We start from the raw sequence: 27,942 nt of genomic DNA, 5'->3' as shown, positions 1-27,942 counted from the left end.
GGGGGTGGCTCCGAAAGCCGTTATGGATGGAGGCAGCCCGCCACCCTCCCCGCCTCGGCCGCTGAGGGAGGAGAGCGGCGCCGCCGGGGCGGGCGGCGGTCTCCGCCGGTCCCCACAGCGGTCGCCCAAGGAAGGCTTCGGCGGGCCTCTCCCCGCCGTGCGGGTGGTGGGATGGGCTCGGGAGATCGTCCCCAGGCGCTTTCGGCGGAGGCGCTGCCTCTGCCAGGCCCGAGCCCAGAGGGCACCCCATACCTGAGAGGGCTCGTACTGTACGGCACAGCCCCGACACTCCCAGGAGACGCTCCCGCCTCCGCCATAGCGCCGCCATGCTGTACGGCAAAGGGCCTCCGCGCCCGCCCAGGACCCCTGCGAGGTGGCCGAGCAGCGCCTGAGCGGAGGGCGGCGACGCCGGGTAGGTGAGGGCGGCGGAGCCCCGTGAAGGCGGTGGGATGAAGGGGCGCGAGGACCGCCGCGCGGACCGCCGCGTCGCGGGTGCGAGCACGACGCCCGCCCTCGGCGCAGACCTGAGGGGAGGCGGCCGCTTCCCGCCCGGAGAGAATGCACGCCCTGCGCCGGGGGCTCCGGCTTCTGCAGCCGCTGCGAAGCCGCGGGAGGCGGTTTTAGAAGGCGAGCACAGACTCTGGCGTTAGAGAGGCGCGTTTGCCTTAAAATCAGGCGCTTGGAAGGGGAAGAAAAACCCCACGCTTTGCTTGACTGGCTTCTCCCCGAGGTGCTGCTGCAAAAGGGGTTCAGGAGAGGCCTTTAGGGAAAGAAGAGGAACGTGACGAGTGCCCAGAACCTTCACCGCTGTTCAGAGCCCTGTTCTTTCCCCTCTGAAACTGCACGTCCCTTTGTAACAGACACGGTGAGAGGCCGGCTGCCACAGCCCCTTCCAAAGGTGCAGTGCGCAGACTGAAAGTTAAAAACCTCTGAGAAGGTGGTTTGAATAAAGCCTCTCCCTTCCATGAGGTATTACAGGCAACGGGACGTTGCTTCGGATTCCTGTGGCTAAGATATATTCAGCGTTGAGAGCAGGCGCTAGGGACTCGGGTCGGAGAGAAGAGGGCTTTCTCAACCGAAATGGTGGAGCAGGGCACATGCTACGCAGGTCAGTGAACTAGACCAGCACGAACAGCTTTAACACGTGGTTTGACTGTGGTGGTATGGATATCTGCACAGGACGACCTGTCGGAGCACCTCCGATGGATGTTTCACAGACTTCGGTAGCGTTTCCTATCCCTGTGCCACATGCCAGCTATTGATTAAACAAGGGTGATGCTGCTGACCTACTTCGGATGGGAGTTGTGAGAGTTATTAATGCCTGTAATGTATTCTGGCAGCCTAAGGTAAAAGGCCTCAAAGTAGGCACTGATCAAAACAATACCACAGGGAACAAGTTCTTTCCCATTCAGAAGTGCTGGCTGTTGGCCTTTACTGAAGCACAATAGTGACCCTGCAGGCTGCTGTATGCAGTGAGTCGTATGTGATAAATACCACCATAGCCAAATCAGAGTTTGGGACAAAGAATCAGCTGCTTTTTCTTGGGGAGAGGGAGCTGGCGACAGGAAAAATGTTTTAGGTAGTGATGGTTCAGCTGGTTCCGGGGCAAGGGCCTGGCTCACAAGGGGGCAGCATCCAACAATTTTGTTTTGGAAGCCATCGATCATCTACAATTGAGGAGAAATGGCAGGAAATTAAAATACTCAGAAGAAAGTTTTGTAGAACAAACATCACCTCCACTGTAGGTCTGATTAATTTTTTTCACTCCATTAATGTTTGAAAATACATGAAACAGGAATTACTATCACTTTAGTAAATGGACTGACAACTTGTCTAGTATCGCTGCTGTTAAAAACAACAACAAAAAAGGTAAAACCCCTCTCCATTGCCTCCTGCAGCACTAATCAATAAATCACTAGAAAGATTCTTACCCACTGCAGCAGCAGTAGAAATACATGACTAGAGCATACTGAGAGGCCTTTGAATTAAAGAAACTGCAAGTGTGTTCAGATACTAATCTTTTATGCTTTTCAGGTGCATGCATGCAAGGTAGTTTTAGCTGTTCATTTTAGCCACTATCCTGAATTGAATCAGGCAGGGTTGAGCATATGTTCTTCACACAGCATTTAGTTCAGACACATAGGATGAAGGATAGAATTAAATTTCCCCAAACACAAAACAAGTTTATTTGAAGAAATGTCCCTGCAGCATTATGGTATTTTGCTAATAAGGAAAGGCCTTAAATGTAGCAAAGCTGTTGGTAGAAAACATTACCTTTAAACAGCACCAACAGTGGCAATTTAGGAAAGAATTGATGATAAATTTGGAGTAATGCTTCTAAACTCTTCTAAGGATAGGATCTTGACCAAGTGCCCATTGTAACAGCCACACTGATTGCTTTTAATTATTTTAGAGCTCAGAGTCTAAGTGAACCACAGCCTACGCAGCAGTGGTGAGATTGTAGCTTCTTTTAGACGTTTGTGTTTTCCTAAACACATCAGCACACAACTTGTCTTTTCTAGCTTGAAAGTGAGTCGGTTGCTTTCACTTGGCATCCTTCTTAAATCATCTGGGAACCAGAACTATCCATAGCTGCTGCTGTGCCACTGGCAGCGTGTGTGAAGCTGGGGTGTCACCAGCCCTCTGACTGTATCTCACAGCTAATGATGAAGCACTGTGCAGTTCCACAGGCTAAGGCTTTCCCATCAGGACTGCTATCTTCAGAAGAAAGTACAAAGCCTGTGTAATCCCACTCTGCTTGTTTTTGCACATTCTCACAAGCTTGATCGCTGAGAATGGTAGAGGCAAATATCAGCAATGAGGAGTAGGGTTTGCCCATGGTGACAATATCAATAAGAGGGGTAGCTGCTGATATTTGCTGCAGTCAGCACTGAGTAGGTGTGTCTGCACTACACTTCAAAAATCTTTCTTAGGGACGAAAGACAGATTCTGGTTATCAGGTGTGGCTTCTGCTGTGTTTTTGGCTCATCTCCTATAGCTTTCTATTCTCTTACTTTAATTCTTTTGTCATTAGCATTAAGCTGATCAGAATAATTAGTGATACACTTTTTTTACATATATATAAAATATATATCTTAATTTCTTTTAAGAAAGCAAGCATTAAGTCCTTTAGTGGCAAATACATTCTAGTATCAGGAATCATTTACATGAAGCATTGTGTTTCTGCAGTGAAAGCATATTTTTTCAAAACATGGGATTAAAAAAAAACTTCTTACAAGATAGCTATCAGACTTAACATATTTCTGCAGAATTTTGTCAGTTGTAGCTAGTCATATTTAAAGTAATAAATTAACTTAATGCATTAGATGTGGTTTGGTTTATTTCCAGGGGAAGGTGTTTATTCAATGTACTGTAAACAGTGTGGTATTAAAAGGGCAAAGGAAACACCACTGTAATACGTTTCAGAAATGTATATAAATCCATTCAACAAAAGTAGAGGTTTTGTAAGGCATGAAATGGTTCTGTTAATGGACAGACTTTCTCTTTTTGAATTTATTGTAAGGACAGCTTGGAATTCTGTACTCTTTTTTTCTTCATATGAAGTACTTTTTGTTACATTTATTAATGGCTTACTTAAATTCTTCCTCATGAAGACAACCAGGACCAACTACATTTTCTACCTAACATTTTAGAAATTTGACTTTTCAAACATCTTCATGTCTTTCCTGTTTTTCTGGCATGGTTTGCTTTATGTCTTATGTTCCCAGATTAGTGACCTGGCAGGGTGGGGGAAAGAAGAGATGTGTCAGATACCATCTTTGGAAGTCATAACTTGTTTCTTTTTTAGTGGGTGGGGTTGGAAATGGGTTATATCAAAGGTTGTATTTTGTGGCATGACCTAACTAATAATTTACAGAAGTGTCAGTGAACTGTACTGGATCAGTGGTTGAACTATGAGGTCTCTGCATGAGGTAGGACTTTTTGGTTTCTTACCATCTCTCTTGTGATTGATTGTACTCTTTTTTTCTTTTTTTCTTGTTGTTCCTCTGCTACTGTGTAGCATGGTGTCCTTAGCATTAAGGAGGAAGGAGGAGGGAAAGAAAAAGCATGTTGGAAGAAAGGCATGTCAAATGGTGAATACGAAAGTGGAAATGGTGACATAGTCCCTGGCAACTGAGAGAACCATATCCCAGAGCTACAAAAAGGACAGAATAAATGGTAGCAGGGGAGGGGTGGTTACCAGTCTTTTTTCAAAGCAAGATAAAACCTTCTCATGATTCAAATTGCTAAATATATGGATAGCATTCTAACACGGGGGTTATGCTGACAAGCGAGGACCCTTGTTTGAAGACACAGATCCTGGACAAACCAGAGAAGTATTTTTACCACTTTTATTTGAGGCTTCTTAACTGACTTGTGTAGCAAGAATTTTCTAATACTACTTTTTGCTGGCTATTGCTTCACATTGGCATGAAGGAGTCTGTGGGTGTTTGCTTACAGTCAAACTCTGCTGTACTTTTCTGCATTTTTTATATCTGCTTTTAAGAGCTTTGACAAATCCATCTTTAGGAGAGTTAAAAGTCAAACTGATAAGGGAAGAAAAGGACTAATTTTGGTTTATGAGACTGAGGTGCTGATCAGATTTCCATGCAAAGTCTAGTAAGTTTACAACATCTTGTTAAGGTGGGACAAATATATCCCATTACCTAATAATTTTTTTATGTAAGGTCTGTAAATGTATCTAAACAAACTACATCATTGAAAAAGCTAAGAAAAGTACACATAGGACAAAATTACTCTAAATCAGGTCATACTTTAAATTCCATTTAAAAATGTAATTCTGAAAGAAAACCAACCATTCTAATATTTGCTAGGTGCCCCAAAAGGACATCCTGTTACAAAGAATACATCCTTTGGCTAACAATGTTTCCTCTACTTAAAACATTTGTGTGGTTCGTAAACCAACAAAAATGCTTTAACATTTCAGTTTTGTTGCAATTTCTCCCTTTGTTTGCTTTTTTTTTATTTTCAGAAATTTGTCTGAGTAGGACTCGTTGCTGTTGAGAATTTAATCTATGCCATTTTATTCTTTCCTTCCTTAACATAGAATCTTCTGTTCATAGTTTGTCCTAAACAACTGGTTGATTGCAAATGAGGGGAAAAAAACAGCAGAGACAAATGAAGCTTCAAGTAACACAAGTTCTTGACTTCATTCAAATGCTTCAACATACATATATTACCAAAAAAGCGAGGGGAGAAAAGACAGAAATATGTCAGACTTAACTGAGCTTCAAAGGTTTTATGAGGAGTTATAAAGTCTTAGAAAGCAGGAAGTTTTTTTTTTTGGTCTACATGATGACATTTTAAGATGCACAGTAAACACAAAATAGTCTAACTGCTTGTATAATCTGTTAAATGTTAGAGTACAACTTTGCTGGCCATCTTTCTTCTCTTTTAGCTGTTTCCTATTTTAGATATCTCCAGGCAGTTTCCTGATTCATATATGAGTGGTGCTTCCTTTTTCAAAATTCCACTGTTGCATGTTTCTCAGCAAGAGAAACTAATTTGACTGTTGAAAACAGCAAATTCACATAAAAGAAAATCCCTCCTGCTATTCTGAAAATGCAAGCTCAAAAGAATTTTCTTCCACTCCGTGTTTCACATAATCTGTGGGGTTTATGATAATGTGCTCGCTCTCCTGTCTCTCTTTGTTTAGGCTTTTAAAAACCAGTCTTTGACCAGGATTATTAGAAGAAGGGAATGCCATTTGTTGTTATGCTAGGCATGGATTTACTTAGAAAGGTTTAACTCCGTGCTATGCACAGCAAGTGGGAATAGCACTGCCACGTTGCATCATGTGATTGCAGCTGTATAGCCTCCATTTGCAATTGGGAGCTCTGTACATGAGCAAGTCTACACAAGTTTGTGCATACAGATCTGAGCTTAACCCTGTTAAACTGTCAGAGTGAGTCAGTCTGCACTAGCCAGTTACTCTGACCTGTTCCTATTCATGTGATGTTGCTCCCAGGCTAAGACATCCTGGGTCTACATCTTTTCATAGGCGTGCCCTGTGAATGCAGTATCCTGACGTTCTGCAATACCAAATCCATGTTTTAAGATCTTGTCTCTATGTAAAAATTGTATTACGCCAATACATTTATAGCTTTCCACAGTTCTCTAACCTGGATGTATTAATATCAGGGTAAATTTTTACTAGGACACAAGTATCATTACAGGGATAAATCATGTGAATAGTGTATAAATGTATGCACTCTGGAGTTTGTAGCATTGTTATTATGTTAGTGAAAACTTACAAAAATATCCATATCTATATAGGCCCTGTCTTGGGCAAAAAAGTAAATTAAAGAAAGGCATAAGCCAATGTCTTAACAGTCTACCGAAGAAACTTCTCTTGGAGAAGAAAATATCCCATAATAACGTATTACAAGATTTCTTTTAACTTGGGAGCAACTTACATTATCACACAGTTTGGGTGGTTTAACTAACTGAACCTCTGGCTTTATCTAATTTGCAGTTACTGCCATTCATCATTTTGACTTATGTAATGACATATCTAGACAACAGAAAGGGTTACTTTGCAGGCATAGCCTTTATCATACAAGTAAACAGTTGTGGGCAGGCAGAAGCAAGCTTGCTCCTCCCATGCTTCTAGCCTGAAGAATATGATCCAGCTCAAAGTTAGAAGTCCTTTAGAAGTGTTGTCATGGGATGCTGCTCAATCTGTTAAGTCTTGGCACTAATTTATGCTGCTAAGCAGAAGCTGGGCTGATACCACCCACCAGTTCACAACTAGCTATAGTTAACTGCAAGGACATCTCCAAAGAATAGCTGTATGCTTACAGAACCAGGTCAGTGCATAGAAGAAGTTTTACGGTTTTAAGCTCTTTTCTCCACAGCCCAGCAGTAGAAGAAATTCTCAGTTAATTTTAACTGTGGGTGGCATCAGGGAAAGTGCAGGTATAACCTGTCATGCTTTCACAGTCAGCTTTTGACCAGACAGGAAATTACTATCACTGAAGCTGGAGTGCAGTATTGCTTATTTCATTCTTTGTTCTGCTTGATGTCTGGATTATAAGAAAATATTTGTTGAGCTAAAGCTCTGTTATATGTGGAAGGGATACTTCAAAGTTATTCTGTATTGACATTGGGTACTATGCTATATTGCAGGGTCTTAGTTATGTTTTGTTTAGAGTTACTACAACAAGTTTGATCTTCACCTACTTCTTTTTTCCACAATTCTTTATTCAATCCATCCACTTAAAATTTTTTATTCTTCTCTTGTCATGCTCTTAGGTAGTCCCTAATTCTTTCAAAGACTTCCCCCCTCATGTGACAAAGCCTGTTTTCAGTTCTTCACCTCCTGTTTCTGCCACATTTGATACAAACTCTTTCTTTGAATCTTTAAAAAGTTCCTAGGCTAGAGCTTCAAACACTAGACTAGGTCTGAGTTTTGTAGTGAGAATACAGCAGAGAACTACTACCAAGTTATGTTTGAGTTTTGGTTTTTCTTATTATTTTCTTTTATGGTGCAATTTAATTGCAGCTTGATTATATTGTTTCTACCTCGAAGGAAACGATAACAATGCAGACAGTCAAGCCAAGAAAAAGGTTTATTAGAATAAGCCTCTTCTTTTATCTTAGGGCTGTTTTTAGCAGAATATTTTTCCAACTAGAAGCTATAGAAATTCAAGTATACTATTTATAAGATATTGAATGCACCTCCTCCTACTAGTTGCTGTTAAGCAATTTGCTATATGTGCTTCCCTCCCTCCAGCAGCACTCTGTATTTAACCCACATGCCTAGTTCTTGTTTCTACGACTTCTGCACTGGCTGTAGCATGCCACGTCTGAGCTGAAAAAACAAACTAAATCCCTTGGGCCAAATTCATTCCTGGAGTTGCTTGATTGAACACAGTGCATTTACACTGAGCACAGATTTGGCTCATACCTGACTTTGTCAGCATTCACTGTGCTGTAACTAAGTAACAAGAACACTGTCATTAAGGGACAGATTAATAGCTTTCTCAAAGATTATTAGAGCACTGAGTACCTTTAAGGAGTGCAGAAATATGTGAAAGGAGGAGTTGGGGAAAAGGACACCGCTCCTTTTAGAGTCTGTGTAACAGAACTGATAAGCTATTCCTGTGATGTGATCGAATGTGACTGAATACTGCAGGCTCTTGGACTCTTATTCTATAAAATCCACATCAGAGCAGCACAGGAAAAGATCGGAGGGAACAGCTTCTGCTGTACTGAGAAAGGTACATATTTATATTTTCTTATTCCTTAGACTTGACGTGATTTGTTATCTCAGATAATGTCACTATTTTAAACAGTGGTGAATACAAAAGAAACGGCGTTTTTCACATTCTGACTGGTACTCATTGTCAGGAAGCCAGTCCGTGGGCAGCAACAGCTTTCACAGAGAGAATAGGACATATTTGTGTGTAGTGCATTTGTACTGTATTGTAAACCTTGACAGTTGAGAGAAGTGAGATGAGATAACCCCGACTAAATTGAGAATGTAATTTATGGCCCTAAGTATGCTGGAATTTGGTACTCATTTGTATTCAAGAAAAAACTGAATGGAAGTCAAGCTTCAGTTCAGTCATATTTGTCTGAATAGCTGGTTTTATAAATGTGTTGCTGCAGCTGTGTTTTACAGGGATTTTCCTTCTCAAGAGGGAGTTCTGCTACAGCAAAATGTCTGCAAAGAACAGACAAAAAGCTAGTACTTTTGCTTGCTAGCCCTGTTGCTGCTTATCGAGTATCTTTCTGATGCCCTTTACAGACATTCTTTACCTTCTGTCCTTTAAAAACAAACTCATATTTACCAATACTGTCAGCCATATGTCATACCAGTGATCTCCATAAACAACCTATACTTAATCTCTCTACTTAAGCTTACTTTTTTCTGCTTACTCAGCCATGGACTCCTCTAACAAAGCCCTCAGGTTCAGAATCTCATGCATTTGCACAGCACTGCAGTATTTAAATGCAAAAGAAAAATTTCCTGATTTACAGCTTTAGTTTCCATCAGTGGAAAAACAGTTTAAGCACATTAACACTGCAAACAATTTACTTGTAACTCAAGTTTAGCAGTATTTCTTAGCAGCCTGGAGCTGGTATCAGGTTTATCTCTGCCAGTCCCACACTGTTGTCTTTCAGCATTCCTTCAGGATCACTTGAATTAGAACTGACTGGGAATTTTCTGAAAAAACATAATTTTGGCAGCAGTTGTTGGAACGAGATCTTAATGTGTGAGGCCATCCATACCAGTTTTGCTAAAACTCTCTCAGGAGAGATTTCTCAGAAGGCACTTTCTAGCTAAAGTAAGAGATACTCTATGCCCACTCCAGCTACTTTTCTGGGGGGAGGCATTTGGTCAGGATTTGAGACCAAGGTCTTGTGCCCTGCTCTGTCTCAGTTACCACGCAGTGGTAACTTCTTACCATGCAGTGCTTTGGGTACCTGCTGTGCTGTGGTGGATCCCACCTTGCCTGGCCTGTTAGAGCTGTTCATTTCCATAGAAATAAGCCATCTTTTCAGCAGCAATTTCCTTCCTACTCTTTCACATTCCTCAGTAGGGGGTCCTCACTACCAAGTTTCAGTCATGCACTCCCCCTGGTCTGAGGAGCAGCTTGTGGAGAGCAGAAAGCTGTGCTGGGAGAGACAGATTTACACTAGATTAGCTGGTAGCCTTGGAAGCAGGGCAGTAGCACGCAGTGGGGATTTGGGACACTGAGGATTGAGCCCTTGATCTTTGTGATATAAAGAGAGAATGTGAAATAGGTCTGTCACAGGTGATTATACTGAGGGCAACTAGCCATTTTGGTCTTTCCTCTTCCAGCCCTTTCTCCCTACCTTCATTTGGGACAAAATCATTCAATTGCAGCTTGTTTTACGCCCCTGAGGAACATGAAAATCTCAGCTGAGAAAACTTTTTACAGACCAGCTCCTAGTGTGCTGACAGGGCAGACCACTTTCTGCTTTTAGCAGTCCACTGCCTCCCAGGTGGGATTTGTACAATTCAGCTGCGCTAAGCCAACCACTGGCCTCAAACACTAGTATGAATAGTACAAATGCATCTGGAGTTCTGGAGTGGGAATAAGGACTGTTAGAAACAAATGCTTCCTAGAGGTACCTGAAAGGATCTTATTCCTGAAAAGCTGTGTTTGCTCAAGTAAAGTGCATTATCCTTTAAGAATTGCCTCACCTCAAACTCTGGCTTTAATTGTACAGTGTGTTCACTAGGCCAGTCTGGACCAGAACACTACAGATCCACATGGACCTGCTTGTCGAATGGAGATGAGGCCTGTCTGTGTGGGCAGTTTATTCTGAAGTCGGCTCTTCTTTATGGGGCACATAAACCATTATATAAACCTTTTCCTTTGGGTGATAGCACTGGATATCACAGAAAGTGGCTACTGTGAAGGGAGTTTTGAGTGGGTAGCAATTATCTGAATTAAAATCTGTTTGGGGAGAATGGATTTAAACAACCTTATGAAGCATAGTTGGTGGGGCTCCCTAGTAGGCAATAGGCAGTTTTCTGTTCTTTTCTTTTCATTCAGTAAGAAGTATTTGTTTCCTTTCAACCTGAGAAGAGGGAAAAAGAAAAGACAAAAGGCTTAGGGGGAAAAAAAATCATCAGAACTTTGTATTTATAGAAGTCTGAATTTTTGTAGTCATGGTAGTGAAGCTAAACTGTAGTAATTTGGAAAAACCTAGGAAGAGGGAAATTTAGATTTCACGCAAGAAGTATGTAGTGAAAAATTATGTAAAGTCTGTTCAGCTTGTTTTCATGATGTCAGTGGAAAATCTGAATGTCAAACTCCCAGACTAAGTTCCTGTTGAAACACAAGCTATTCACATTTGGCAATATCCTGATTATTCTTCACAGTGTTGCACTCATTTGAAAATACATAAACAATAATGAAAAAATAGGAGGTAAAAAAATTTTTTTTTGACCTTTAAAAGTACTAAAGTATGAAGCTGTTGAATTTTGTTGCCTACAGCAACAGGATACAATTTGTTTGGCAGAAGTTAGTTTAGACTTTCTGACCAAAATCTCTGCCTTTTTTGCTCTGGGAAGAGATCACAAAACAGAGACTGCCTCATTCGCGACAGCATAGGACACAGAGTCAGGAACTCCTGTCCCAGTCATGGTACAGCACAGATCTCCGGCCTAGTGCAGAGCAACAGACATTGTTAAAATATGTGTAGAAATGTGCTGACTCTTCTGCATTGTTTTCACAATGTTTCTTAAACAGCTAATATATGCTTGCTAATATGCAAATCCTCTACATACTTTAGTGCATGAGAAACTTAAAAGCATAATTTCAGCAAAAGCTTTTAAAGAGTTTGAACTTAAAACATTTTTAACCCTTTTCTAATAATAGAGGGTACACCTACCTCCTTCACACAGGTACATGTATGGGAGGGTTTAATCTCTTAATTTATATGGCCTGCGTAAAAAAACTCTAGAAAATTGTTTGCATTATAACATTTTTCTCTCTGCAGACTTAACAGCAGTATCTTTGCAATGAGTTAAGCCCTGTTGTCCCCTGGCACTCTACTATTGTAGACCATTTCTATTATCCTCAATACCATCAGACCGATGGAGAGATTCTTTTGTGAAAAAAGGTTGAATGGTATAAATTTACCAAACACTCCCCATTCACCAGGTTATGTGAGCTAATAAAGTCTAAATTGGATTCTAAACCCTTTAGCATTAGAATGCTGAAGTACTGTCTGGATGCTTGGAGGGTCATAATAAACTCTTAAACAACCAACCAGTACTTGGCAGTTAGATTAAATGCAAGAAAAATTATAGCAAGATTGGATGCATCATCATCTTTCCTCAAAGGCTTGATTTGTCAGCAGGTTGAAATCATTTAAGGAAAGTGTTTGAAGCACTGTTTGTCTCCACATTTTCCCTGTTGTCCATAAACTCAAGAATAATAATGTCACATAGGCATTTGCTGTCTTGGTATCCCAAAATTGATCTCTTTAGTTAATGCAGATAAAATCACTTTGCCTTTCCTCAGGACTTTTCTGACAAAGATTAATTCAGCTTTATAACACCTTGAAAGTTACAGAGGTAGCAGTAACTTCAATTTACTCTTGTGGCAACAAAGATGTAGGTAAGGCAGCTCACCCAAGATCAGATCAGAAAAATATTGCCAAAATGAGACTCAAACCTTAAGTCCCCTGACTCAGGATCACAAAGTTTACTCTCATTCCAGTCCTGGAGTATAGCAGTCTAATGTATATGCTGTCTTTGTAAAAGAGATTTTTTTGTGATTATATTTAGGACTTCATTTTCAGTACAAAGCAAACCAATATCAGTTTATCCAAGCTAAAATTGTAATGAGAGGTTCTGTAATTAGGCTTATAAGGATTCACCTTGATCAGTAAAGTGTTCTATCCAACAGTTTTCAACCTCCCAAGTATTTCAATACCTGTCATCTCTTATTGTTGCACCTGTAGGAAATGAGGTCTTGTTAATTACTCATAATGTAATGAACCCAGCTTCAGAATAGTTAAATAATCAAATTTGATACTTTTTTAATTCACTGAGTGTGGAACTCACGAAGACATAGGTTCTTATTAAAGGTGCTTACTTTCAACATGTTTATTTTTCTTCTCAGTAAATATCAGTTTTTAGCTGAGGGAGGTTGTTTTGGAATCTGAGAGAGAAACAGTAGCAATCAGTAGTTTAGATCAAATCTCCATACACCTTCCTCTAACAGTGTTTTGAAAACTTCATACAGTTTTTATGAAACACTAAGAAAAATCTCAATTTAAATTCATCTGGTTACTCAGAGTTACCTTAAAAGTTAGTGTTACTAATTGTTCTAATCCTTATTTTTTCACTTCAGGGAGTTCTAAGACCAATTATTTTTTAACAGTACATGGAAAAATTTACTAGAAGGACTGATAAATAGCATTACTGAAAGATCCTTATTGTAACCCTTGGTGAAATATCTGGAGTCACCTGTACAAGAATAAAGAAAAGGATGTATTGCTTTGTGCTCCATCACATGGGCATTTTTATGTTTTCAGAAAAACTGGAGATCATATAATAGTAAGGGGGTAGTGAATCCCCTAATTTAACAACTACTGCCATAATAATAGATCCCTAAGGCTGAGCCAGTCTCTTGAAGTTTCTTTTATAGCCATTGGAAGGAAGGACTTGGGTATTTTATCTTCAGGGGCAGATAAGTTGGGGCAGCAGATTCCCACAATTTGTGTTTGCTTCTCTCTTTGAAAGTGTCTTTTTAAATCTCTGTAAGCTGAAACAGAGGTACTCCTATTCAAATGCTGATTGTTTGATTATGGTTTGCATCAGGGGAAAACTGCTGAACTGCATTGTCAAGTTATGATTTGGTCTTATGAAACCTGCCAAATTGAGTAAGATTACATGCATAAGAAAATAACCCAGTGCTTTAGAAAGACTCGTCAGTAGTTTGACAGGTTTGGGCATGAAATTTTAATATATTTTCTTTTAAACTCTGTCTTCTCAAAAGCAGATTTAGTAATATGAGTTATTCATTCCTTTCCATAATGTTATCCCTCCAGTTTTCTGTTTATTCTGTTGCTGAATTTTTCATTTTGCCTGCTATTTTCCACTTTAAATTTTAGCTTTCAAAGAGAAGGCTTACTTTATCATGGTGTTTCTAATGCACAGAAGAGGTTGCAGCGTTAACCTGTGTATTTGGAACCTCAGTACAAGCATTAAATAGTAAGAGTGACTGCCTTGTAATAAATGGTTATGGGAAACTTGACTATTTGCAAGTTCAGTTTTATTGCATATTTAATCAATCTCATGAATCCACATTAAAGCTAAAATTACAGTTGCATTTTCTAAAGCTGTCATAACATGACTGTCTCTTAGGTAGTGGTAGTTTTAAATTGGTTGAATTATGCACTTAATTTTCATATCAAATATTTTCCAGCTAAGAATATGAAAGCAATTACCTATTTTGGTACAGATTCCACCCCCCCCACCCCCCCGTGCATGACCATCACCAATGCATCTTGCTCTTGGCAGGCTGCTCTTACAGCCTACTGCTATCACTAAATTTATTTTCACATCTAAGAAGACAGAAATTAAGAGGGACAAACTTTGTAAAAGAAACTGTGTTTAAAAAAAAAGGAAAAGAAAAGAAAAACAAGATATGTCTGTTTTGCTCCTTTTAACTTCTCGGGAAAGTGGTTTTAAGGATAATTGTCTGCTAAAGGAGCTCTGCTAAGAACAACCCATACCACCAGCTTATGAAGGCGCTGGGGTGTTATACAGCAATAATAATAATAAAAAAACCCCAATAGTTGAAAAAAATTCCTTGCTACAGCAAAACCAGGTGCACTTGTCTAGGAATGGAAAAAAAGGAGCATGTACTATATAGGTTGTTGCTACCTGTGAGCAACCTCTAAGGATCTGTAGAGGTAGGTGGGCTCTGCTGTTACGTATGGTAGCATTCATGTGGGACTCAGAAGTGCAAAGGTCTAACTGAGGCACTGTAAGAAATGGATCCCTCCTCTGAGCACTTGATCATAGAAATAGCCAAGCTGAATTGCTTCCTTGCTTAAGTTTTAGATCTAAGACCATCCCCAAATCACACACATTTGAGCTTAACTTTATAGCTTTTTTTGTCTTCTTGACACATATGTTACACAAAACATGTAAACAAACCAATGCTAACAGCCACTCATAACTCTAGATCTAAAGAGACACAAAGAGAAATGCAGGTCAGTATTTTGCCTTCAGAGGGGATTCTTGGGTAAACTTGAAGCAGTAAGATTTCATAGCTGAAGATCCAGAATTTGTTTTCCAGGTGGCCCAGCAGAACTATCAGTTGCCCTTCCAGACAAGCTAAAGGGCTGTCAGCCTGCTCATGCTTTTGCATAAGGAATGGCTAGAAGAGATAGAAGGCTATGGCGATCTGCGTGGTTCAGAAGCATATCCCACTTTAGACCTTTTTGTCAAGCTAGTTGCATCTTAGTATCAAGTTGTCACACTGCAGTACCTGCCATGGGTGGCAGCAGCCTAAATGCAATCTATGCCTTTGAAAAGATAGGGCATGTACATCTCAAACAAGGTGTCTTTCTCTGCACAAAGTGCATTCTTAAAACAACAAAATATTTAAAAGGATACTGCTGTCCAAGTAAGGATGAGAGTAAAGTATTTATTTGTTTGAGATCAGCTGAAGTTACTAAAAATCAGCAGGTCTAATCTGAGTGCTTTTCTCTGCTTTGGCTAACAGAGATACATTAAGAAATAACATTTCACAGGCTGCAGACAATGAAGAAGCTGTCCTTCTTTAATACATGGGCTTTTGAGCATGTGATGTCTTGTAATTCTGGTGTATAAAGCCTGTAGCAGTGTGGGAAAATAAAACAATGGAAATCTGGTTTGCTGATACTTTTCCATGCCTGGGAAACAATGTGAAAATGGAGGGGCAGGATTTTACTGTCAAGCAGGTCCTTTTTGTTAAGGTCCAAAAAAGAAGTCTCAGCATTCCTGCAGGACAGGGAGTGGGGCTGAGTTAGCCTACAGATGCTCTCTCTCCCTGTTTTGAGAAATCTCACCAAATGGTCTCATATCTATGCTAAGCAATAAAGGAGGAAATCTTTTCCTTAAAAAATACACCACCTAGTTTATCCTGCAGCTATCATCCATTTTTGCTGTCCAACAGATCTTTGAAGGGCAGCCCCAAACACGCTGGCAGAATCTTGTAGTGCCAAAGCAACAGCCTGTGGCAAGTTGTACTCAGAGGATGCCAAAGTATCCATTGTAACCAGAGGATTATGTCTGGCAGTAGTCTGAAATAATTCTGAATGCAAGCAGTCTTCAGTTCTAGAGGGACCTGAATATGGTTGGACTGCCACCAAGTGAGTCACTGGCACGCAGGGCTCACATGGTTTCCCTTGTCCAAAGGCAGGAAGGTTAGACACCTGCTGGCATCAGTAAATGGTTTCTGGCCATCCATTCACTGCGGTTCAGTTCAGAATAATTATTTCTCAACTATGTCAGTAATCCAAATCCATCGACAATGACCACCAACAATGACAACAAGCCATGAAAGCCAAGTGAAGACAAGCCAAGTGAAGCCAGAGAGATATTCTTCTGTTAAACCAATGATATATAGCCCAATCCAGCTTCTCAGTGGACAGATGTATTGGGTTTGTGTGGCAAGGTTTTGGTAGCGCGGGGGGGCGGTTATAGGGGTGGCTTCTGTGAGAAGCTGCTAGAAGCTTCCCCTAAGTCTGAGCCAATGCCAGCCAGCTCTAAGACGGACCTGCCGCAGGCCAAGGCCGAGCCAATCAGCGACAGTGGTAGTGCCTCTGTGATAACATTTAAGAATGGAAAAAAGTGGGGGGCCGGGCCTTGATGATTCTGTTGAGGTAAAGCAGCAGGTTCTTAGTAGCTAGGAAACAAAATTCAGAAAGCCCAAGAAGCAAGATTTTCATATGCTAATGATGCTGATGAGCCCTGAAAGGAAGTATCTCAGGTCAGACTTTGCAAGGAAAGCATTAAACGTAAGCATTGACATTGGTAAATACTTAAAAGCAAGAGAAATAGGCTTTTATCTGCTCCAAACAAATCATACTTGCTGTGCAACTAAGATAAGTGGATGGGTGAACAAACATCAGCTGTACTGTAGGTTGAGCATATCTCCATGGAAACTCAGTCATCTTCTGAACTCAAAATGTGTTCTGCGTAATGACTGAAAACTTAAGGCAGTGGGATAGATTTTTTTTCCCATGTGTAATGTGTATGTGCCAAGTCCCACTACAGAATTGAGGTCTAACCACCCATAAAATTTAGGATTTTCCTGTGACAATTTTGGGGGAAACAAACAAAAAAGGGAAGCAAGAACACGTAGGAAGAGATCTGGGGGAATATTTGGCTAATCGTATAGACCCTTTACCTCTGGTCTTGGGCAACTAGGCAAAACTTTTGAGGATGTTGTAGCACCTGTTGGACCAATGCTTTTGCTGAACTCCAGGTAGGTGGAACTTTAATACAAGTGCAAGTGGAAACTGTTCACTGTTTTTAGCAAGCTCAGAGAGGAAGAGACTTAATAGAAAGAATCAGAGACTAGAAAGAGTTGAGCGTCATGTTCTTAAAAAATAACAGTTTAAAAACCAGTGCAACTCAAGCCAGCCTGCAGAGGTTAAGAAATTGATTCTGAATTGTTTAGACCTGTGTTCAAATGACTAATTAGACTTAAAGAACAAATGAACTTGGCATTCATTCATCCTGATACTAACTAGAGCACATTCTAACCTGTGGTCTCCTCCCAGAGTTCAACTGTCAGCCCCTGCTTGTGGGAAGCAGAGGTGGAAAAGTGGAGGTGTTATAAGCTACATCATCAGGAATGAGGTGTGTTTTGGGTTGTAGGAGGGGAACTTCACATGCAGAGAACCCTCAGGCAAATCACAACCCTTAGTTTGGCACCCTCTCAAAGGCTGAATCAATTCCTTAACTTTAAGAACTCTTTCCTTATCAGATCTTTTGTGCTGTGACTCCTGCATGGAACCAAATGCACCTTTCTCTATACTAACTTGTCAGAAATCCATCAGAGTAAATGGCTTTGATGGGATTTATTGCTTGAGCTGTACAGGGTGACATGCATCCCATCTGCTGAGCTTTATGTTCAGATGCCCTTAACTCTCAAACAGAAACACACCACCCATGCTGCACACACATAGGCACCTCTAGCTATGGCACTGAATTTCAGGGGGAGAATAGGCACAATCCCATCAGATAATTTGAGCTGGCCCATCAGAGAAGTACATTGTGCCTTTTTGTTACATCTCTTCAATCTTATGAGCCTGGGCTCTTCTCTGATTCAGGGATTCAGTTTTAGGTTTTTATAACCAGTGAGAAAACATCCCTACTTTATAAAAGGAAATGTGTCTTGTTCTCAAAAGTATCAGATTGATGGCTCATGTCAAAGGTTTTATAAGCAGGAAAAAGGCTACTGTCTTCTGTAAACCATTCCACCTGGGTACCTGTGCTGCAGGCTCTGAAAGGAAGGAGGCAGGCTGAGTCCTACTGAAACATCAAGCTCAGCTTCTCTGCAGACCAGGCAAGAAGGGCAGGTGCTAGCAAAGAGGTCTGCGTGCAAGGTAGTAACTTAGGACCTGTAGACTGATTTGAAAAAGAATGTTACCTAACAGTGCCCAGTTTCTGCTGATACTGTGCTCAAAATTGAAGGGTGACATTCCATATTTTCTTACCAAGGCCAGCTTAGAAGTTTCCCAATGCTCAAAAATTAGGAGAGTGGGTTCACATGCAGGCTCTAATTTAAGATTTTAAATCCTCTGAAAAATGGTTAGAACAGCTTTGATGCTGAGAGGCTCCTTGTGCAGTGGCATGCTTGAAGCCCGGACTGAGCAGCTGTGTGGGGGAAGGGACCAGAGCATTAAATAAAGCTACTTGTTGACTGCCTGTAAAATTGACTTCTAAAGGGTGTGCCACAGAGCACCATCCATTATCAAGTGACAGAGAGTAATTTTCAGCTACTCTGGACAATATAATAATTAAACTCTGTGTGTTCCTGTTCAGTACAGTTGGTTGTGAGTTATTCAGCTTAATATTTACAAAAAGGATAGCTCTCTCCCGTGCCACCTTAACCCTGGGCTGTTTTTCTCTTTCCTTCCAGATGCTGGAGAGCTCTTCAGTCCTTTTGTTCATTGTCTTCATCCTGCTTTTCGTTTTGCTGGTCTTTGTGGTGCTCATCAGGAAAAACGCCACTGCAGCCCTTATCTGGAATGAAATAATCCGGGAGAAAATAACCAATTTCATCATGAATCAGAGCAAAGAACAGAGGATTTTAAATTTCGTGCTGCAGAATGCAGTCCGAGGAGACCCCTGTAGTGTGCTGGACGCTATAGATAAGTACTGCTCCCAGAAAGAGTGGGCCATGAATGTGGGCGATGAGAAAGGTAATTGCAGCAGGGATCAGCACTTGAAAGATCCTTCAAGACTAGCATAGTATAGGACATCTTATTGTATTCACGCGGTAACTTCCATTTGCTGCCAAAAAAAAAAATAAAGCGGCAACAGCCTTGTGGTCAGCAGAGTAGTTCTGTAAACAGTAATGCATGCTTGTGCAGATAGATATCTTTGAGGAGGGGTATCCAGTGAGTAATCCAGGAAGTCAGAGGACCAAATCTGGGTTTGTATGTTGTGTACATTGCAAGTATGTAAGCAGAGGGTGACAGTTTATGGGAAAACTATAGGGTTGTGTTATACTGCAGTTCCTATACAGGGTGGCCTTAAGGCATAATTCATTATGTTAAGTACTTTCAGATCCTTAACCAAAAGATAGTAAATTGAAAAAAGAAGTATTTTAAACTCTCTGAATTTTGTATATGCAACCATACGTTACAAGTTACCATTGAGGGGAGAAATCCTACCCATGTAGTACCCAAAAGCAGCTATCAGGCATTGTTGCTGCTTAGCAAGTAAATGTTCTTGCCTCCTAAAGGAAAATATGTGGACAAAATATCTTTTTTCTTAGCTGCATGAAAGTGACAATCTTCAAAATACTATAATGGAAAAATGTTAACATGGTCCCTTATGAATTCAACACAAAAGTACCTCTTGCTGGGAAATTGCAGGGGAAGTTTGCTTCATCTGGGATTATCATAGCTAATGAAATACAACTGTAAGCATTGTAATAAAAATGCTTCCCTGTCATGGGTACATTTTGTGAAACTAGCTCTTCTGCATACCAGGCTGGGATGCTTAGGGCAACAGAACAGTAGGTGGTGGCTGAGTAGGAATTCTTAAAGCTCTAAACTTTGATCATTTGGGATTATATTCTTAAGACTTTCACTCTGGTTTTGCTCTGACAAGATGACATTTCCTCAGATGAGAGCCATCAAAGTTAATGCATCTTTAGTGCCTAAGATTTTGAGAGTGACCACATGATCTCAAGATGCAAGCATCATCACACTATTCATAAGCAAGTGACACCCAGGAAAATATGTAATGAAATGTGTATGTACATTGAAAAATTCCATGGCTCAGTGTAAAATCCCTTCAAATACTTTTTCAGATTAGTTATCAAGTTTCTAGCCATACAAGTAAGAAGAGAGAGTTTTCTCACAAATAAACCCTTTTCTTCAGAAGGACTGAATATAGTACATTGTCATCTCTTTTGGGGAACATTTTTTTGTTGTTAACAATTGACTAATGTTTTCCATCCAAATATTTTGCAACTTTATAACTAGACTTTTATTTTTCCCTTTAAAAACAAGTATTTAGGATAAGAAATTTTGTATCAGACTGCTGCATGTAACATTTGCAACAAATATGAGCACTCAGAATTCAGGAGTTACACCTTTCACAAATATGGCCAGTTTCTGCAATAAGTTCTTGGAAAAAACACTGCGTTTTTCCCTTGTAACACTATAAATATTTTAGTTAATTCCGGCAGTTCCTTACTCAGAAAGGTTTATATTGTGAAGCTAAGATATTTTTTTTTTAGTTGAAAGTTTGCATTTTGAAACTCAGAATATCCATGATCAACTTAATCACAGATAAGCCAATTTGCGAAGGATAGAGTATATATCAACCCTTAATTTTTTAATGTCCTGAGCAACTGAGTAGTACTTGGACATTGTAAGTTTCTTGTCACTAACTTGCTCTTCTGTTTGTGAACCAGTTTGATTTTGTTAAAGTTAACCTATTTCCATTTTATTCAGGTTTAATTCTAGACAAGACAGTGGAAGAGGTCAACCCATCAGTTGCACTTGAGCTGGGAACATACTGTGGCTATTCAGCAGTTAGGATTGCTCGGCTACTGAAGGCAGGAGCTTATCTTCTCACTGTGGAGTTCAACCCAGAATTTGCTGCTATAGCTAAACAGATGATTGAGTTTGCTGGAGTACAAGATAAGGTAAATACCATTTGTCTCTGGTTGGTACGAGGAAGCAATACATAGAGAGTGGGACTTTATCTATAGAAACAACAATAATAGGTTTAAATTTGTCTTTTACTTGTCAAGCAAGTATGGCACCCTAAGTGTTTGGGAACATGCACAGTTTAACCATCAGGCTTGACAGTAGGGAAAAGCTACCAGTGTCCATGCAGAGGACCAAAGTTGTCTGCTCTTTTGTACATACAGTTCAAGTGAGCTAAATTTGTTAGCATCAGTCAGGTGTCCAAGTACGATGCAGACCCAGCTGGGAGTCATGGTAGAGTTTGAGGTTTATCAAGATGTGTGCATGACCAAAACAATCAGGGTTGTTCGCCAGAGTTCTTTGCTACGTGTGTCAGGATGAAGATTCAGAGGGGCAAGACCAGAAACGATCATATATTATCCATATCTCCTTAACATTTTGAAAGCATTTAGACTTCATCTTCCAGTTTGGTCTCTTCACTATTCACTGGTAAGTACAGTAGACAGGCCATTTGCTGAGAGCTATTTTCAAAACACATAGTGACTGTAAGAAAAATACAGACCTGGAGGGAGGCTCCGGAGTCAGTTATTTTACTTATTATAGTCACAGGACATCAGCACACACAGTTTTTCGTAAAATTAGTAATCACTGTTGCAAAACTGGTTAGATTTACTGCCATTATTGAACTACAAGACTACCCCACAGATTCCTGCTCCTGATAATCAGAAGCCTATGATTTCTGTCCAACATTTATTCATAGACATTTTATATTTTTTTTTCTTGCACCCACAGTCCTTACTAATTTAACTAGCTCCATGCCTAGTTACAGTCCCTGACCTCTCACAGCAGTACAGCTGAGGACTTCACTATGTTACCTCTCAAAAGCTAGACGAGAATATTGGTTTTCTATATATAAACTGAAAGGTTCAAATCAGTGTCAAGATTGAGTACAACAGAAAACTGAACCATAGTTTAATTTATTACAAAAGCTCACAAGAAGCAGTTGCATTATGTGCTATGGACTTCAGAGGAGATGTACTTACCCAAATCTAGTTGGTCACAATATATATACCTAAATTTTGTGCAATCTGACGTGTCTTGACTCTGTACAGTTGGTTGAGATGCAGGTATTTCCAGTCTATAATCCATCTCAGCCCAAGGCAGACATCTACAGCAGGTCAGGGGATTCATGCCTAAGAAGTGCCTGTCTATTCAACTAGACAACTCCCTTCAACATAGATGATAAAACTAGAGGAAATAAATCCCAACGTGAGATCTTCTAATGCATTTAACTTCTTGAAGAGGACCTGAAGTACTAGTGACACCTAAAATTGCATTTTCCCCATCTGATTTAATCTCCTGATCAGCTATGAGTCATAAACCAGAGAGATTTCCTTGCCATTTTTTCCCTCTGCTCACAGTATATGGCGCTTGCTTAACAAATCAGTGTGCAGCAGCTTCTTTCAGTTTAACAGTATTTATGCCAATAAACCTGTGAGGAAGATGTAATAGCCTCTGTCCTGCCTCCTCCCTCTACTGGACATACCAATTCTACATACTGTAGCCTCCAGCGTTGTTCTAAACTAACCTGTTCTCTGTATTTTTTCCTTCCCTTGGACTACAAGATACAACTGAGATGTAACTAAAAAAAGTAATTAAAAGTATTGTTTTCAACAGGAGATTCCCATGTTACCAGTAAAGAATCACATTATCCAACAGAAACAACAGGTCACTTTTTCTGCTATTATTAAAAAAAAAACAAAACCACAAAACCACCCAAACCCATATTTTGGAACGTAACTGAGTTGATTTGTCAAAAAGAAAAAAGTACACTTGATCTAGCTCTATGAAATAATTAAACTGAGGCAATATTGAGCTATAATCAGGATCACTGATGTCTAGCCACAATTTAAAATAAGCTAGAGGCATGTGCTTTTTCTTAATGGTTCACAATTCATCAGATGGATTTGCATTTCAGGTAAAACTCCTCGAAGGCCCTTCAGAGGAAATAATCCCCCAGCTGAAGAAAAAATATGAAGTGGATACTCTGGATTTTGTCTTTCTAGACCACTGGAAAGACAGGTACACACCAGACACCATCCTACTTCAGGTCAGTTTGCACAATTCCAGTCTTAAAAGTAAAGTAGCAAATGCCTTGAAGTCTGTGAGGCCTATATTCTTTATGAAGGACCTCATCCTCTGTAAAATGAAGAATGGTAGCCAAAATAGCAACCTTACAAGAAAAGAGGATTTGCGGGACAGGATCCCAAACTTTTGTCAGGGACAATTGCTAACGCTACATAGCTCAGGACTTGGCAAATACTGTTGTACCATTTTGTTTCCTGAACAAACAAGTCTGCAGTAGAAATCCCAGCTGGCAGAGTACATGGTCTGGGTCTTACACTCCCTAGAAGGAGTGTCTGCATGCATGGTCACTAACTGGAACACTTGACCCCAAAACATCCTCATCCTTGGAGCAGGTGAGACTTAGGACCTGCATATCCCAGCTCCCCCTCTCTAATTTCCTCAGTACTCCTTTTTTTGCATGGGTCTGTGGTGCCAGCAGAGCCTTTTGATGAAATCCTATTTTGGTAGCACAGCTGGGTATCACCTTTCTGGGACTCTTTAAACCACCTTATTAATTGACTGCAAAGCAACCTTTGGAGGAGTGTGGATTGCCCCAGTCAGGCACTTGCTAGGGAAGTGCTGTGCTACTCTACCTCCAGCCCTGAATGTGGAAAAATTATGCTCATTTCTTCCCAACCTGCCTTAACCATTACTGTTAGCATTACAAAACAAGTTGGCTGTAACAGCAGCAGGCAATGATAAGTGAGGTAACTACTACAGGACTTCTCAATAGGAAGGTATTTTCAAGTGTTAAATAACTGAGATTCACAACATCTGTATCTATCAACACAGCATACACAGATAGTCTCCTAGCTTTGGAGCTGCAGGCTGATAAAATTTTCTACAACTGCCTAACTATTTGTATGGAAGTGTAATTTTTCAATTATTTTCTTCACAAATAAATCCACTTTTTTTGAGGCTGCCTCTTACATTGAGAACCTGCCAACTTCTTCTTGACCCCTGCTTGAGGACTACAACATGATTTTCTCATCCAGGCTCCCCGTTTTTTTAATTTCAGCCCTGTCTTCCAGATAGCTGTTTGAAAGGAAATTTGTTTGGGGTTATGAACAGCCAGTATTGAATTTACACAGCAGTAGCTGAAGAAAATGTTCCCTCCCTACAGTTATTTTGTACCCAGAGAATGTTTTCTTTTTAACTAGCTTTGTAAGGATGACTGAGTTCTTTCCACTGGGAAGAGCTAGCGCATCCTTATCAGAGGGAGCTTAACCTTCACAACACAGCCAAAACAAACAGGTAGCTTAGTTCCATCATAGTGGTCAGTCTGATGCAACTGTGACAAAGTTGCTTTGCTTAAAAAAAAAACCACCTTAGAAATTAAGAGGAGAAAGTTGAAGAAAAGATCTCCACGTTTTCTCAGATGTTACAAACCTTCTAACGTGCAATTTTGGCATGTATTGAAATATGAATAGTGAATACGAAATATGTATATAAAATATTCAGATGAAACACATATTGAAAGTGGCCCAGACAGCATTCCTTTTCATGCACTTCTAGAAAAGCCTGACACAAAGAGCATCTGAAATCCTGATGACCAGTGGAAAATACAGCGTGTTGTCACTGGTAGGCTTCTATAAGCTATGCAACAGACCAGAGAATATTTGCCATGTCTCTGAATTGCTTCTACTGTGCTGACTGATGTTCAGTCACCAGAGGCAAGAGCAGTAAGCTAAACAGCCTCCACAGCACATTCATCAACAGGACTTCTCTAATATACCGGGAGTGACAAAAACCACCCCATGTTTTGGCTGCAACTGCTGCCTGTAAACACAGGATAACAACCAGCCTGATTAACTACAGGCTGTTTTAAAACAGCTGGTAAGTTCAGATAAGCAACTTCTACTAGACAAAAATACCAGTAAAAATTAGGTTTGTAGGTTTACTGAGGATAAACATTGCACTTGAAGTGAATCTTGCAAGTTAATTATGCCTTGTGGAAATTTGTCAGTGATCTTCATTGTGCACAAACCCTGCTTCATGCCCAGCTCCTGAACAAAGTGGCAGGAAGTTGTACAAGATTAAAGGAAGAAAAAGCACAGGAAATGTCTTTTATTCATTTAGTGGTTTTGGAGTTTGACCGAGACTACCAAAGCAGACTGGTACATGCCGGTCTCTCAGATGATGTTAAGAGCTACTGCAACATTTTAATGCAACAGTAAAGCCATTTTCAAACATTAGGCAAGAGAGCCAAAACAAAACTATCTTACTGATCATATAGACATAGTTGGAAACAATCTGAGCAGCAAACTGCACACTTCCACTGCACTTGATTTGCTATTTCAGAACCTGAATGACCCAACATGTTATCAGCATCTCTATCATTCTACTGATTGTGTTAACAGAAAAAGTCAGCTTATTAAACATGACCACAAAGGATCAGAGAGTTACTCAGCTTCTCCCTTGTCTTTTCTTCCCTCCAAATCCGTAGTACAATGGATTTTTGGATGCAGGCACTTGAGTATGACTTGGTTAACATGAAAGCACATTACATTCAAGCCAATGTCTGCTTAACAGCCACCGTGAAGCAATTTCTCTTCTTTCTAGGAATGCAACTTGCTGAGGAAGGGCTCGGTTCTTCTGGCTGACAATATCATCTTCCCAGGAGCTCCAGAATTCCTTAACTATATCCGCAACAACCCCCATTTCCAATGCACTAACTACCCATCTCATCTGGAATATATGAAAGTGGGGGATGCTATGGAAAAGGCTGTATTTTTGGGATAAAGACAGCTATTAATACTCAACCTTTGTTTTAAATAACGTAAATGCAACTGTACGGGTTAACTTGTCCATGCTTTAATTTTTTATTTTTTTTTTTTAAATTTTATTTTGGAGCCTGTAATTAAAGCAAGCGCTAGTGGAGATCATTGTAGGCCAGGTGGAAACCAAGGTCAGGAGTAAGTAGGGTAACTGCTCAAAGGTCTGTTCCATTGTTTCACATAATTCAGCAAACCCAAGGTGATGCACATTGCCTTGCTTTGACCAACACATCATTGAACAACACACTGTCATTTTGAGCTCAGACCCAAACAACCACAGTTTGGGCTTAGGGTAGGGTGGAGAAAGTCGCTGCAGCTTCTGAAGACTTGTGTCCCCAAGCTAAATTGAATAATCATTATCAAGAGTGGATAAAAGCATGCATGTTGCAAGAAAAGACCATTTCAGGAGCCCTGATTTTGCAAAATTACTAGCATGCCACTTAATGCAGTGAAGGCTCCTATGGTTATATCAGACATATTTTTGCATATTTACTGCAGAAGTTAATCATCTCTATGCGAGAGAAAAGGGCACGCACTGAAAGAAGACTGACCCGTATATGATGAGAAAATAAAACAGAATTTTGCAGAAGATGAACAAATAAAATTATTAATCTGCCCATGCAGAGGTAAGGAAAACTGAAGTAGTAAATAGATTAAAATAAACACAGTAACAGACAGATAACAAAAGGAGCAGGCTCTTTCAAAAAAATCCACCAAAAATACATAATACCAGAGACCTTGAGAAAATGCTGTTTATCCCCTCATATTTACTCACCTCTCATTATGTTGTATATACATAGCGTGTGCTTTTTAGGGGCAGGGCAAGCTGCTTACTCTGAAGTACTATGTATGTTTAAGATGCTGTATAAAAATAAAGACCAGAGAATGGGTTTTGCCAGGTGGGTCCTACACAACCCGGTTAACCTCAGTGGTGTTAGCACTATGTGAATACTGAGGGTTGTCACTGAGAAGATACAAAGCCAAATCTGAAGTCTCTAACTCACCTGAACAATGCAAAAATCCACTGGCATTTCCTGGCATGTCCTGCTGTGATTATATAATGAGACAATGGTTGCATTTATAAATAAAAACTAAAAAACAATAGAGCAGGCACATGACTTCCTTTGTTTCCCATAAATTCTGCACTGCACATGGGATTTCCAGCCTTGGAACAGCCACAGAAAGATCCAACAGCTAAAAATCAGAGTGAAAATCAGGGATAACCATTCTCATCCTTCCCATTATGAAGTCTTTCAGACCTGTTAATCAGCTTCTTCCTTTTATAGCCCACCTTACTGAAGTGATATCTACCCTGGCCTGTGTGCTGCAAAAAATCCACCACTAGACACCAATAAAGAGCGTAACAGAGAATTGCCGCACAGTATAAAAGAAAACTAGAAGAGGCTAAGGTGACAGAGTCAGTTTAGAAATGGACCAAGCAAACCATGGTGACCCAGCCAGCTTGTAATGTGTGCATTTCACAGGGATATGAGAAGGCAACGTTATCAGAGTTTAACAATTTAAACTGTGTCACATTGAGAAAGACACAAGATTTACTGTACTGAATTAGATTATGCAGAAGCAGCCCTTGTGACTCTGTTGTGCTGTCCTGCATAGGAGCAGACCCTGAGTTCTAACACTTCCATCCCACACTGTGAGTCAATGATTTATTCTGTAAGCTTGCTTAGTAGCAATTTTTGCAAAATTTGCAAAAGAAAGTGATCTTCAAGTCCATTTACTGGCATACACATGCTTCTAGAGCACACTGGAGAATTGGGATACATACAGTTGACCAGAATTTTTTTCTATACACCTAAAGGTCATGACTCCAAAGAATCCTCTTTTGTTTCTAGTTTTAAACACCTTTGTACCTAAGCAGACACTCCTGCCATTGCAGGGCACTTAGCACATACTGATAAACAAGCCAAAGTCTCAGATACATGCTGAAGGATGCGTAAGGTAAACAGGTAGACTGTTTTGCACTTTACAACAGAGGATCAGAAAAATACATTCCTACTGCTAGTTAATGTCCAACATTACTGTCCAAGAGACTGTCAAGAAAATTAAGGAAGGAGGGAACCTGTAGAGTTAGCGTGAATATTTCAAAAGATGCATTAGTGAATAATGCATGTAT

General features: G+C 40.2%; 2 protein-coding genes across 7 annotated transcripts in view; one reads left to right on the top strand and one right to left on the bottom strand.

Annotated features, from left to right (window-relative positions):
• The window catches only part of TXNRD2 (thioredoxin reductase 2), a 56,697-nt gene extending 56,313 nt beyond the window's left edge, over positions 1–384 (bottom strand). For all 3 annotated transcript variants that reach the window (XR_011326649.1, XR_011326650.1, XM_069795021.1), the window contains exon 1: positions 253–384. Coding sequence is in view for 1 of the 3 variants with exons in the window: in XM_069795021.1 (XP_069651122.1) it covers positions 253–328 (76 nt within the window). In the remaining 2 variants the exon portion in view is untranslated. The remainder of the gene's footprint in view (positions 1–252) is intronic.
• COMT (catechol-O-methyltransferase) lies at positions 314–26,912 on the top strand. Of its 4 annotated transcripts, none has more exons than XM_069795041.1 (5): positions 314–416; positions 18,657–18,939; positions 20,707–20,900; positions 22,883–23,014; positions 25,594–26,912. In XM_069795041.1, exons 2-5 carry the CDS (start codon positions 18,657–18,659, stop codon positions 25,771–25,773), a joined length of 789 nt encoding a protein of 262 aa, XP_069651142.1. In that variant the 5' UTR covers positions 314–416; the 3' UTR covers positions 25,774–26,912. The 4 variants fall into 4 exon arrangements, with proteins under 4 accessions (XP_069651142.1, XP_009928789.2, XP_009928792.2 ...); XM_009930487.2 differs by lacking the exon at positions 314–416 and adding an exon at positions 3,748–3,932; XM_009930490.2 differs by lacking the exon at positions 314–416 and adding an exon at positions 6,614–6,830.
• The last annotated feature ends 1,030 nt before the right edge of the window (positions 26,913–27,942 follow it).

The sequence above is a fragment of the Haliaeetus albicilla genome, chromosome 10 (genome assembly GCF_947461875.1).
Source record: "Haliaeetus albicilla chromosome 10, bHalAlb1.1, whole genome shotgun sequence".
In the NCBI taxonomy this organism is placed as follows: Eukaryota; Metazoa; Chordata; class Aves; order Accipitriformes; family Accipitridae; genus Haliaeetus; species Haliaeetus albicilla.
The sequence above is the reverse complement of the archived record's forward strand: the minus strand, read 5'-3'. Positions and strand labels throughout refer to the sequence as shown.

What these genes read in the sequence shown, in the direction of transcription:
- COMT (XM_009930487.2), top strand. An exon ending in GAATGTGGGCGATGAGAAAG is followed by an intron (nt 18,940 to 20,706) that starts GTAATTGCAGCA and finishes CATTTTATTCAG; the next exon opens with GTTTAATTCTAGACAAGACA. An exon ending in CAGACACCATCCTACTTCAG is followed by an intron (nt 23,015 to 25,593) that starts GTCAGTTTGCAC and finishes TCTTCTTTCTAG; the next exon opens with GAATGCAACTTGCTGAGGAA.